The sequence below is a fragment of the Neovison vison genome, chromosome 2 (genome assembly GCF_020171115.1).
Source record: "Neovison vison isolate M4711 chromosome 2, ASM_NN_V1, whole genome shotgun sequence".
Lineage (NCBI taxonomy): Eukaryota > Metazoa > Chordata > Mammalia > Carnivora > Mustelidae > Neogale > Neogale vison.
The window spans coordinates 214,405,990-214,419,881 of record NC_058092.1 but is presented as its reverse complement, the minus strand read 5'-3'; the positions used below and the strand labels follow the sequence as shown (position 1 = coordinate 214,419,881).

The 13,892-nt window shown below is 41.2% G+C and overlaps 1 protein-coding gene across 1 annotated transcript in view; it reads left to right on the top strand.

Moving 5' to 3' along the window:
• Nucleotides 1-25: 25 nt before the first annotated feature.
• The window catches only part of ARL3 (ADP ribosylation factor like GTPase 3), a 35,181-nt gene continuing 21,314 nt past the window's right edge, over nt 26-13,892 (top strand). Inside the window, exons 1-3 of the mRNA XM_044240404.1 lie at nt 26-170; nt 6,392-6,535; nt 12,804-12,920. Of these exons, the coding sequence (XP_044096339.1) occupies nt 168-170; nt 6,392-6,535; nt 12,804-12,920 (264 nt within the window). The 5' untranslated portion in view covers nt 26-167. The remainder of the gene's footprint in view (nt 171-6,391; nt 6,536-12,803; nt 12,921-13,892) is intronic.

Sequence of the window (13,892 nt, the reverse complement as noted above, 5' to 3'; positions counted from 1 at the left end):
CTTCGGGAAAAGCGGAGCTGGACCCCGCCCCGTACGGCAGCTTTGCTCCTCCGCTGAGCGTGCGAGGGACGTCGGGGGCGGTGCCGCAGCAGTTGCCCCTGGTAACCGGGAGGCAGGAGGAGGAGGAGGAGGAGGAGGAGGAGGAGGAGGAGGGACTCGGCGGGAGGATGGTGAGTGTGGGGGCCCGGGCCCCTCTGGAGATGGCCGGTCACCCCCCTCCCGTCCTCAGGCCCAGGGCGGGGCACTGCGCTTGAAGCCAAGGAGGGAATGGGACGGCGCTCAGCCTGCTGTCTGGGTTCTGGATTGGTTTCGGGGGGCAGCGGGGAGCCCGGAAGGTGGGCCCTTGGAACGAGACCTGGGCCTGGGGAGGAAGGCGGGGCTTGCAGCCGGTCCGAAACTAGGGAAAGGGGCTGGAAGGTTGCGTGGCTATCCCGGTACAGAGCTAGGACTTCATCATTACTAGGGACTGAGGCGAGGGCGGATCCGAGTAGCTGCGGAAAGCAGCCTCCGCATGCCTGCTTAGATCGTCCTAGGGAATCGGCCTTCCTGTACCGCTGGAAAGTGGGTCCACCAGGGTCCCGCCAGAAGCGGGGAGAAGGGTCAGGGCTACTGTCTTTGGATAATTCGACCAAAGGTGCATGCATGGGAGAGGTGCGTGCAGGGGAGATGGTAGCCTAGCTTTCCTCTTCCTCGAGATGTGCCTGCCTCTGGGGGGAGGGGTGTAAATCCCAGGACACAAAGAGGTACCGCTTGCACTGGGTGCCTGGTGGATTTTACGCCGTCTTGGTGTCTGCGTGGCAGGCTCACTTCTGCAGCAACGAGTTATTTGCTGAGAGTTCTGTAAAGTCTGGTTGATGGTGATGACCTGTTTTCCCTTCTATACTTAATCCGTATTGAAGGAGGCAGATTTGCTGCCCGGTCCTTAGTATTTGATTTCAAACCTGTTGCAACCTTTTACATATGACCACACCAGAAACAAAGATCTTAATCTCACCTTGGGATCTCCAAACTAAAAAGAATGGGACATTAAAGCTGGAGTGGCTCTCAATTGGGTTTTCTCTGTCAGACTTAAAGCTTCCCCAAATTGTGAATTATGATGTGTGAAACATTTGACCATTGACAGACACACTGTTTCTTGTTGATTTCTGTGCAGTTAGTTGGAGGGTATTGACATGGAATTAAGTAGTTTTAGAGCAAGTCAAAGCAAAATTAACTTTAAAGCGTTTAGAATAGGTTAGTTGGCTTACCAGCTGCACAGAGCCAGGCACTCAAACTTAGTTACTTCCCCACCCTGCAGTCCTTTTTGACTTTAGAAATGCCCAACCTCTATTAATTTATGAAGACAAGACTAGATGTCTGCAAGGAGAAAAAAAAAATGCATGCACCTTTGGTCAAATTATCCAGTGAGTAAATTTTGATAGGAAAAAGAATTGATTTTACATTGTCAGATTGTTAAAGAAGTGGAATTATTTGATCTGAAGTTGCCAATCACATTTCACACTTGCTACATTGCAGTTTTATTAACCTCAGGCTAAACAGATTTTTACATGTTTTCTTTTTATTAATCATTTATACATGAGCTGTCCATTTAAAGGCTAAGTTTTTCTCATCAAATGAGTACAAACATAAATATTTACACAGAAATAACTCGAATTGGAATGAAAAAGGCATGCCAAACCAACAGAGAATGAGATGTCATCATAAATGAGAAACGCATGAGAGTTAGCTAACTTTTCCCAGTTTGTTATCAATTAAGTGGACTGTGTAATTTCATGATTGCTTAATTTATAATTACAGGCCACAATAAATTAACCACTGCTCATGTGTCCAGTGCAAATTGACACTGTAGATAGCAAGTTGACAGTGCAGCAGCACTATTGTATACAACTGTTGTGTTCATTGATCAAGACAGATTTTGGTTTTGTTTTTTGCTTTTTCTTTTTTCCTAAAATGAACAATATGAAATTAGGGCAAATCATTCTGGATTCTTTATCTGGTTTCCCAAATACATCTTTTTTTTTTTTTTTAAATCTCCAAAAGTGTGAGCTATTCTTAGAACTGAAAGTAGAACATAGAATTTAAACCATCAGTGGTGTGATTAAGTGTGTCACATCTGGTGTCCCACCCATTCCTGTGATAACTGTACAACTAGAGACTGAGTCCCAGGTTTTTGCTTCTGCTTTTTAAACAACTTCGGCTATGACTAATATATTTTATTTCTTATTGAAAAGCCCAGATGTTTTCTCTGAACTTTTGGTCAGCTATTTTAGCCCTGCCTTTTGATATCAAGTCTTCAGTGAAATACTAAGATAACGGTAATGTTAGTGCATTAAGTCATCACTATTTAACAGATGACTCCTTCATTCAGAAATTATTTATGGAGTACTTTCTACATATATGAACCTAGCAGTAGTTAGCATGTTCAGCATTTGAAGATCGTTCCTAAAATTGTGTTTTGGGGTCAGAAAATGGTCAGTGAAAAATTAAAAAAAAAAAAAAAAAACCACACACAACTATGGCTTTGAGTGTGTACTATGCACTATGCTTTACATTCCTCATCTCACTTAATCTTCATAGCATTTTTTCTTAAGATATAAATATTGTTCCTGGTTCCCGTTTTCTAGGTGCCAAGGGTTAATGCATGTAAGAAAGATGAATTTAAGTGTATGAAATTCCAAAACCCATAATGTTTTTGTTTTTGTTTTTGTTTTTTAAGTACTCTCTACCCACAATGTGGGGCTTGAACTCATGACCCAGAGAGCAAGAGTCACTCAGCCCACCAGGCACCTCCCAGCCCCCAATGTTTTAATTAGGACTCTGGTGAGGTGGGAGCCCACTCTTCCTGAGGAAATGCCCATGTGTTGCCCCCCTCAGGAAACATTGTATTTATTCAGTAGAGAGATGAGGAGAAAGAAGAACCTTGGGTGAGGTTCTCCCTATCAAAACTATAGGAGTTCCTGAAGTTAATAAGGGCTCCCTTAGCAGCATAATTTTTTTGTTAAAGAGGTATAGATACATGGAAGTCAGTTCCATTTAAGCTAGTTATGGGGAGTGCATGTTCTTGACAGTCGGATTACTTAATATTTAAATTCTAACTGCTCCTCAAGGCCACATACACTTTCCATCCACCATCACATTCCTCTCTCACCCTCCACCACCCCAGTTTCTCTTAATTACCTAGTTTGTATCATTTCAGGTCAGGGCACCTTGCCTCTGCCAGTAGTTGAGTTGAAGCTGATTTGGGGGCAGATAAAATATCTGTAGTCAATAGCACATCTATTCATAATTTGCCTGTAGAAAGTTTGTTTAGATTTTTTATGACTGAGTCAGACCACTTCTGTCCACCAGGGTGCAGATAACTTATATGCACACATGCTGATGATAGACTTTATACAATTAACTAAAGCTCTGATTTCTTAAATCGCCTTTAATGTCAAAGGAGTGCAAATCCTACACAGAAATCATGTCTGGTTTGCTCACTGTTGTACTTGGGGCACATTGTGGATATTTAATGTGAATGAGGGAATGAATGACTGGGTATTTTGAACCAAAAATGCACTTTAAAAATTTGTTTCCTTGTATTTATACTGCAAAACTCAGCCCCATAATAAAATTAACTTCTAATGGCTATCTCCCTTCATTTGACATTTAAAATAAAGTATGGACTCTTATGTTTAGAAACATAGACTTACTCTGTTCTCTTTCCTCCAGCCTCTTAAATCAGCTTACTTTGTACCTTTCAGGCAGAACTCTGATATCTATAAATATCCTCTTCCCTATTTAGCAAACCCCGATAATCCTGTGATCCCCTGTCCTCGGTAGTTGGGTTAATATGATGCTGTGCTGTATTTGCCTCTGTCTTCCCTAGACCATGCTTCACATGCCATTTATCTTTTTTTTTTTTGTATATCTTTTTTTTTTCCAATTTATTTATTTTCAGAAAAACAGTATTCATTATTTTTTCACCACACCCAGTGCTCCATGCCATTTATCATTTTGATAGAAGAAAATAGTAGCTGAACTTTTCATTTCTCTGTAAATTCACTTGAAGGTAAACCATATGAAGTCATTGTTTCCTGATAAGGAAAATCACTTATTAGAAATGTATAAGTATCATTTTTTTAAAAGATTTTATATATTTATTTGACAGACAGAGATCACAAGCAGGCAGAGAGAGAGAGAGAGAGGAAGGGAAGCAGGCTCCGTGCTGAGGAGAGCGCCCGATGCGGGGCTCGATGCAGGGCTTGATGTGGGGCTCGATTATGCATGTAAGAAAGATGAATTTAAGATGTGGGGCTCCATGCGGGGCTCCATCCCAGGACCATGAGATCGTGACCTGAGCCGAAGGCAGAGGCTTTAACCCACTGAGCCACCCAGACGCCCCAATATAAGTATCATTTTTTGATACCTTTAGGTTAATAAAGTTCAGGTATAGCTAGAATGGTTTTCTCTTCTGTGCTTTGCTTCTCTCCTTTTAAGATGAATAGAAATTACTTTCTCTTCGTTGTTCAATTTTCAAATATAATGAGTGTATAAAAAGTCTGAGTCTGCAGAAAGCAGTATTTTTATTTACAGATTTGTTTTAAAAGAGGAGACATGTGAGGAAAAACCTAAAACGTTCATTTTGAACCTTGAAAATATTTTATAGAAACAGCTTTCCTGATTCCTGCACTTGCAGATAATACATGAGAATTTTACCTATACTGTCGTTTCATGTACTGATGTGATAAATTTTGGTTATTTTAGAATTTTATTGGAAGAGGTAATGAGGACATCTAATCAAGAACTCAGGATGAGTAGTACAATGTGTTTCCCTGTTCTAGCCTTTTTATATTACCAGTCCCCTGAGGATCTCAGAATTCTAATTTTAACTGCTCTGAAAGGTGGTATTATAAATGAATGATTGCAATGTAGCTAATAGAAGCCAGGGAGACTTCTCATAAATACGGTTTAAAAAAGGAATGGTGTCAAGAGTATTCAAGGCCAGATAAGATAAAAACAAGAGAAAAATGTCGTGCCAAAAAAAATAAAAAGTAAAAAAAAAGAACTGCCTATCTTTTGGTTTGTTTGAAATCAATCACTCTTGCCTAAATCTTTTGGTATAGAATTTGTCTTTCTGTCTTAAGCTAAATCTTCCATCTTATTGTGGAAAAAATTGAGGCACAGAGAGGTTAATGTAATCCTTTGCAAGTCGGTGCAAATACGGAATACTGGGAGTGGTAAACAAAGAATCTCTGAGGCAGAAAGGAATTCTTAATAATTATGCGTATTTGCATATCATTGTCCAAAGACTCAGTTGTTGAGAATTATTTCACAGAATGGTTATTTGATCTTAGTGAACAGGCTGGTTTGAATTATTGCCTGGTGCAATAACAATAAAAAAAATAACCATTTTATATAATTCTAAGACTCAGCTTGAAGGAATTTCTGCTTGGGCTGGGAGATTAGATTATATGCCCTTTAAACTCTGGAATTCTTTGATTCTTGTTGTAACTCATTGGAACAAGACTGTCAGCTGCAGGACAGAACAAATAACTATCTTACACGATATTTCTTATGTTTGTAGCTAAAAAGCAAAGTGGTTTATTTCTAACCATTAAAAAATAATAAAAACAAGAAACAAATATTGTATTAAATTACTAGTCAAAAATACCCTGGTTAAATTGTGATTGTTTTTATTCTTCATGACTGACTTTGGCAATGTTCTAACCTCTCTGTTGTAGCAGATTCTTCATCTGAAAAACATAATTTATACCATGCATTGGGGTTTTTTTAGATCATGATAGAGTATTTTTAATGCTGAAATCTTAAACGTAAACTGAAATAAAGTGAAACAATTTTTAAAAATTTTTTTTTGTATTTTGTGTGTGTGTGTGTGTAGCACTGTAAAATCTTGCACTTACTTGGGTGATAACTGTATTAAATTCAACAGTTATTATCTAAAGTCCGTCTAATAAGTGCCAGGCATGGTAAGAGACCAAAGCTATAACTTCAGTCTAGGAGTGAATACACTCTAGGAGAAAAATACAAGAATCAATTACCTATAGTCTGATAGGATGCGTGCTCTACTCTAAGTGTGTATGAAAGGCTTTAGGAATATGAATTATAGTTCACACTCCCAGAAGATTGGGGGTGACTGCTAAACTAGATTAATAGGAGGAACAGGAATAAGCCATGCTATTTATTGAGTTGCTAAATTTGCTGAAGTACTGCCAAAACTTAGGAGGAGGAAGCAAATGGAATAAATGACATTGAGCAGGAAAGTAATACTGTGAGCTCTCCACAACCAAGAACCTTTTTCAAGGAGATATTCTCAAGAAGATAATCTGGTATCTACTAATGTCAAAGTCAGTGCCCCAAAAGTAATCTCTCTTCTTCACGGTTGTTTAAGGGCTTGCTCTCAATTTTGCGCAAATTGAAAAGTGCACCAGACCAGGAGGTGAGGATCCTTCTCCTGGGCTTGGATAATGCTGGCAAGACCACTCTTCTGAAGCAGCTTGCATCTGAAGACATCAGCCACATTACACCTACACAGGTAAGCGCTGCCCTGGCCCCAGGTGCTTATGTGACATATGGAAAGGGATCATAGCAATATGGAAGTCAAAATGGGAAATACAGTTTTGTCCACCCCCAAGTTTTGCTACTGAAAAAAGTCTATACAATTTAAAAATCATCTAAGATTTCAAAAAGATACCAAGAGATTCCGTAGGTATGAGGTACTTAGAGTAGTCAAATTCATAGAGACAGAAGTAGAAAAGGGGGCTGGAGACAGAGGGGATTGGAGGGGTCTATGCTTAATGGGCACAGAGAGTCAGTTGTAAGATGGAAAAGTTTCTGTGGATGGTTGCTGGACGGTTGCTCAACAGTGTAAATGCACTTAGTACTACTGAATGCTACTCTTAAAAATGGTTAAAATGGTAAATTTTATGTTATGTATATTTTACCAATTCTTTTTTTTTTTTTTAAGATTTTATTTATTTGACAGAGATCACAAGTAGGCAGGGAGGCAGGCAGAGGGCCGGGGGAGGGAAGCAGGCTCCCTGCTGAGCAGAGAGCCCGATGTGGGACTCGATCCCAGGACCCTGGGATCATGACCTTAGCTGAAAGCAGAGACTTTAACCACTGAGCCACCCAGGTGCCCCTATTTTACCAATTCTTAAATAAATCATTTAAATAAGCATATATAGGGGCGCCTAGGTGGCTCAGCTGGTTAAGCATCTGGCTTGGGCTCAGATCATGATCATGGACTCCCAGCATCAAGCCCCTCATTGGGCTCCCTGCTCAGCAGGGACTCTGCTTTTCCCTCTGCCCTTCACCCCACTCATGCTGTCTCTCTCTCTCTCCCAACTCAAATAAAATTTAAAAAAAAAAAAAAAAAAAGCAGGGTGCCTGGGTGGCTCAGTTGGTTGGACGACTGCCTTCAGCTCAGGTCATGATCCTGGAGTCCCGGGATCGAGTCCCACATCGGGCTCCCAGCTCCATGGGGAGTCTGCTTCTTCCTCTGACCTCCTCCTCGCTCATGTTCTCTCTCACTGTCTCTCCCTCAAATAAATAAAAAAATTAAATTTAAAAAAAAGCGTATATATATTCAAGACACAATTAATTCCCTCAGCTCTAAGTGATTACTTTGAAAAAAATAGCTTAATCTTCTCATAATGAAATTAATATGTGCAGAAAATACAGAGAAGGGGCACCTCGTTGGCTCAGTCCGTTAAGCATCTGCCTTTGACTCAGGTCATCATCTCAGAGTCCTGGGATCAAGCCCCACGTTGGGCTCCGTGCTCAGTGGGGCGCCTGCTTCTTCTCCAACTGCCCACCCCCATGTCCCCTGCTTGTGTGTACTTGCTCTCTCAAATAAGTAAATAAAATCTTAGAAAATACAGAGAGAATATAAAAGAAAAAACCAGAGTACTATGAGAAAAACTGTTAATATTTTAGTGTATATTTTTCAGACTTAATACAAATATATATGACTTTTTAATTTAAAAATCACATCTATTTTTTAATCCAGTCTCTTGGCTAGGGCTAATCAGCAAAATACAAAGGAGAAGGCAACAGTGGTGCTGGCAGTGTGGAAGTTGAAAGACAAATCTAAGTGGAACAACCCTCCTTTAGACCTCCTTCCCAGTAGGAAAGCCTGAGAAAGCTTGACCTTTGACCAACCTGTCGGGTTTCCTAACTAGAGGACAGCCCGGTTGGTCTTAGTCACTTTAAAGTGTTTGAGCATTAGAGGTTTTAGCAAAAGCAGAGTTTTTTAAAGCATTTTCCACCACTATACTGTGATATGAGTTTGGTGTCAGGTTTGAATGGCTGTGCTGGTGTGTGTACTTCACAGCTTGTGAGTCTTACTGATCTGCAACTTTTTGCAGAAAAGTCATTTCAATTGCTACCAAATGAGCAATTTTACAGCTTCTGAGCAAATTTAATGTATAGCCTAAGGAGGAGCAAATTACAGTAGTCTAGCCTGGAAGGGCTAAAAACACATATTACTGTGTCAGGATTTCTGCCAGAAAAAGAAAAGTCTATGGTTTTTTTTTCTTTTTAATTGAGTATTAGCAGTAGGCTGTATCTCTTAAGAGTACCAGTAAAATGAGGGCATCCAGCACTGTGAACATGGAAATGAACTCTTAGGTAATGGACTCAAAGTTCCAATTCTAACTTTCAGGCTTTATTTGGTATGTTATAGGTGACTTTGTTATTATATGATGTCAAGTTTTCGTATTTATTCTTTTTTAAAAAGGATTTTATTTATTTATTCGACAGAGAGAAAGAGATCACAAGTAGGCAAAGAGGCAGGCAGAGATGGGAGGGGGAAGCAGGCTCCCTGCTGAGCAGAGAGCCTGATGCAGGGCTCGATCCCAGGACGCTGAGATCATGACCTGAACAGAAGGCCCCGGCGCCCCTCTTTTTTTTTTTAATTTATTTGAGAGAGAGCGAGCAAGCATGTGTGCAGGCTGGGTGGAGGGAGAGGGTGAGAAGCTCAAACTCCCCACTGAGCACAGAGTCCAACAGGAGGCTGGATCTCATAACCCTGACATCATGACCTGAGCCAAAATCAAGAGTCCAATGCTTAACCAATGACTGAGCCACCCAGGCACCCCTTTTTCTAGTTATTTTTAAGTAGGCTCTACACTCAGTGTGAACCCAACAAGGGGCTTAAACTCATGACCCTGAGGTCAAGACCTGAGCTGAGATCAAGAGATAAATGGCTGCTTAACCAACTGAGCCACTCAGGTGCCCCCATATTTATTCTGTAAAAACAAGCCTTCGGGGTGCCTGGCTGACTCAGTTGGCAAAACATGTGACTCTTGATCTCAGGGTTGTGAGTTTGAGCCCCACATTAGGTGTACAGATTACTTAAAAATAAAATCTTTAAAAAAATTTTAGAAAAACAAGCTTTCATTGTGTTTTGTTTTATATTAGAAGAAGTAGGAGCACCTGGGTGCCTCAGTAGGTTGGGTTTCTGCCTTTGGCTCATTGAGCCCCCCATCAGGCTCCGTCCTCAGTGGGGAGTCTGTTCCTCGCTCTCCCTCTCTCTCTGTGTACATATGCCCTCTCTGTCTAGCTCTCGTGCTCCCTCTCTCAAATAAATAAATTAAATCTTTAAAAAAAAAAATAGATCCTTTTTTTCTATGCATGTATGTGATGGGTATATTTAAAGATTTTATTTTCTTTTTTAAAGATTTTATTTACAGAGAGCATGAGTAGAGAGAGAGGGAGAGGAAAGAATCTTAAGCAGACTCTGCATTGAGCATGGAGGCCCATGTGATTGGATCTCAAGCACCTGAGATCATGACCCCAGCCAAAACCAAGAGTCAGATGCCCAGCCAACTGAGCCACCCAGGTGCCCCTAAAAGACTCTATTTTCATTTAATCTCTACACCTGACATGGGGCTCAAACTTAAAACCCTGAGATCAAGAGTCGCATGCTCTACTGACTGACTCAGCCAGGTGCCCTTATGATGGGTATATTTAAAATAAAAAATAAAAATGACAGGTGCCTGGGTGGCTTAGTGTGTTCACAGTCTATCTTCAGCTCAGGGCATGATCCCAGGGTGCTGGGATCAAGCCCCACTTCCAGCTCCCTGCTCAGTGGGGAGCCTGCTTCTCCCTCTCCTCTTGCCCCTCTCCCTCATGCTCTCCCTCACTCTGCTCTTTCTCTCTCTCTCTCTCAAATAAATAAAATCTCGGGGCACCTGGGTGGCTAAGTGGGTTAAAGCCTCTGCCTTCAGCTCAGGTCATGATTCCAGGGTCCTGGGATCGAGCCCCGCATCGGGCTCTCTGCTCCGCGGGGAGCCTGCTTCCCCCTGCCCACCTCTGGCTGCCTCTCTGCCTACTTGTGATCTCTACCTGTCAAATAAATAAATAAATATTTTTTAAAAATAAATGAATAAAATCTTTTCTAAAAAAGTAAAATAGGGGCACTTGGATGACTCAGTAGTCAAGCGTCTGCCTTCAGTTCAGGTCATGATCCCGGGGTCCTGGGATCTAGCCCTGCATCAGGCTCCCTTCTCTGCGGGAAGCCTGTTCTCCCTCTCCCACTCCCCCTGCTCCTGTTCCCTCTCTCACTGTGTCTCTCTCTGTCAACTCAATAAATAAAATCTTAAAAAAATAAAAAAGTAAAATAAAAATGACTCATAAAGAATATACCATATCATCATTTTCTTTTTCTTTTTTTTTTTTTAAAGATTTTATTTATTTATTTGACAGAGAGAAATCACAAGTAGGCAGAGAGGCAGGCAGAGAGAGAGGGGGGAAGCAGGCTCCCTGCTGAGCAGAGAGCCCGATGCGGGACTCGATCCCAGGACCCTGAGATCATGACCTGAGCCGAAGGCAGTGGCTTAACCCACCGAGCCACCCAGGCGCCCTACCATATCATCATTTTCACTGAATAATATATCCTGAACATCTTTCTACATTGTTAATGTATGTAAATACTTATGTAATACCCATCTCTAAATGCTCGCACCCATTATTACTTCCTTCGAATAATTTCTTAGATTTGTCGGTCCGATGACTTAATAGAATTTTTTTTCTTTTGATGACTTACAGAATTTTTTTGGATGACTGCAAGAATTTTAAGGCAGTTGACACATTTGGTCAAATTCCAGGAGTTACTCTTACTCATCTCCTCCTTCATTCTAGATTTGACATTATTGGCTTTGACATTTAATATTGTAGTTAAATGTAGAATTCTTAAGCACACAAAAGTGGTTTTGTCAACAAGTCAGAATGAAGCTGCCTTTTACAAAATAAGCTGAAGCCACTTCCCGTTAGAGTTCTTCAACTTCTAATTTGTTCAGTCGTCGGCATCTTACAGGCGCTGGAGTCAGCATCGTCCCTAGATATCCCCTATAGTCTGTTTATCCTCAGTGGCAATTGGGTGGCAGTGTTCCTGCGCCGTCACACTGTGCCTTATCCTTCTGCACAAGGCGAGTAGTACTGGCTGGCTGCCAGATGGGGCAGCCCCAGGCCCACTTCACTCCAGTTATCCTGGATGAAATGTCACTTCTGTGGTAGCAAGCTGTTGATTTGATTTTTCAAGTCCTGATTTCACTATATCTTTCTCAGAAAAAGACTTATTTTTTAATTATGGCTCGTGAAATGCCTTCTCTCCAAACCCCAGAGGTCTTGTTAATTTGTTTCTCTCCACACCAACTCCCAGCTCACAGTTCCACCTGCCCCTGATTTGCTCACCTTCCTCCGAGTTCCACCTTGAGTCACTGTCCTGAAAATGAATACTTTCAAGTTCATCAGAAATGCTTATGAAAGAACAGTGGCCAGTGCCTGCTTGTTTATTTGCATCACTTCCTATAACTGAGGGCCCCACTTCAGAGTTTGAACATGCTATTCCCGCAGGCCATCCCTTCCTTGTGGGGCTAAGAGCCCAGTTACAAATCGGCTTCTCCCATAGCATCGTGACTTCAGCTCCCTCCTTTTCCTGATTAACCCATACGAAGAAATTTCTTAAAGAATCCTGTCTTCCAGATTGTAGCTCTTGCTTCTTTTTAAATTTGGAATTTATTCTGTTCTATTGAGTCTTCAGATTCAGCTTCTGTTTTTGTTAGTTAAATGTAATAATCTGTTAGTGTTGATTATCAGAACTATTCTGTCAATTCCAAGTTGTCCTCAGGTGTGTATGTGTGCACACATGCGTGTGTGTTCATGTGTGTACACTTATTACAGAAGGTGTCATGTTAGCCATGACATTAATATTGACTCCAAACCCAAGTATAGTAAGCATGTAGAAACATATTTCTTTCTTTCCTATCATAACAGACTATTTTCAGTATTACCAGTATCACATTTGGCAGAGTATCTCACAACTAATAAATAACATAGCTGTAAAATATAACTTTGTCAGAACTATGATCTCAGGGGTGCCTGAGTGGCTCATTGGGTTAAGCCTCTGCCTTTGGTTCAGGTCATGATCTCAGGGTCATGAGATCGAGCCCCGCATCAGGCTCTCTACTCAGAGGGAGCCTGCTTCCCACCAGCCCCACCACCCACCGCCTACTTGTGATCTGTCAAATAAATAAATAAAATCTTTTAAAAAATTATCATCTCGGGGCGCCTGGGTGGCTCAGTGGGTTAAAGCCTCTGCCTTTGGTTCAGGTCATGATCCCAGGGTCCTGGGATCGAGCCCCACATCGGGCTCTTTGCTCAACAGGGAGCCTGCTTCCCTTCCTCTCTCTTTGCCTGCCTCTCTGCCTACTTATGATCTCTGTCAAATGAATAAATATTTAAAAAAAAATTATTATCTCAAAACTTAATAAAGCTTGGTGTTTTTGCATCTGTTTCAGGGATTTAACATCAAAAGTGTACAATCACAAGGTTTTAAACTGAATGTATGGGACATTGGTGGACAGAGAAAAATCAGACCATACTGGAGAAATTATTTTGAAAATACTGATATTCTCGTAAGTACTCCTTCTGATGTACTAATTGATAGTCTTTTCTACAGTGTGTGAGGAATATTAACACTGTAATGTTCTTTCTTGTCAGTAATTCCACTGCTTAACATGAGTCACTATGAATTTAGGGCTAGCAGGAGACTATAGATTGTGAGAGAGAAACATCTTTGTATAATTTGTGTATGAGTTTTGCTTTTCCTCAGTAGAGCCTTGTGCCCTCACTCACCTTGACAAAATAAAGTATTAATTACCACAGTGATTTGAACATCAAAAGGGAAATCAGAAGATAGTGCCACTGACTCCATTGCCCCAAGGAAATCAGTAAGAGTATCCCGAAGAGGCAAGCAAGATGGTGGAGGTCCTGGAGATAATGATGCATAAGGAATGGTTGAAAGACAGATGTTCTTCCCAGAAAAGAAACTTGGAACTGTTTTCAGTTGCTTCAAGAGCTATGTTAATTCAGAGAGTTGTGCCTCCTCATGAATAGTTCTAGAGGACGGGGTGAAGCAGTCTGGGGAGTATTAGGTGGCAGAGTTTAACTCAGCATAAGAAGTCTCCTATCATTGTCACTGTCCAGAAGTAGAAGCAGCTGCCCTGTGCATGGGGGACTGATTCCCTGGCTCAGGCAGCGTTCGTTCAGGAAGGGGCCGAGATCTTAGCTCCCAGCCCACTGTTACTTCTGTCACTTTCTGGACGACTACTGTTTCGAAATTCTTAGAGATTTCACCTATCCTCGTACTCCATTTCTCCAATACGTAAGCCTCTCAGTTCATCCACCCTACCTTATGTACTTTGTGTCATGATCATGGCCTAAAACCAGGGGGTCTCATGAACTTAGGGGGAAAAAAAAAAGCACTGCATATTATTTTCATTAAACTCTACTGAAAAGTTTGCATTTACTACAATTCTGCCCACAGACAAGGAACTGCCGTAAAGTCAGCCATATTGGTGCCTTCATTACCAATAGAAACCATCTTG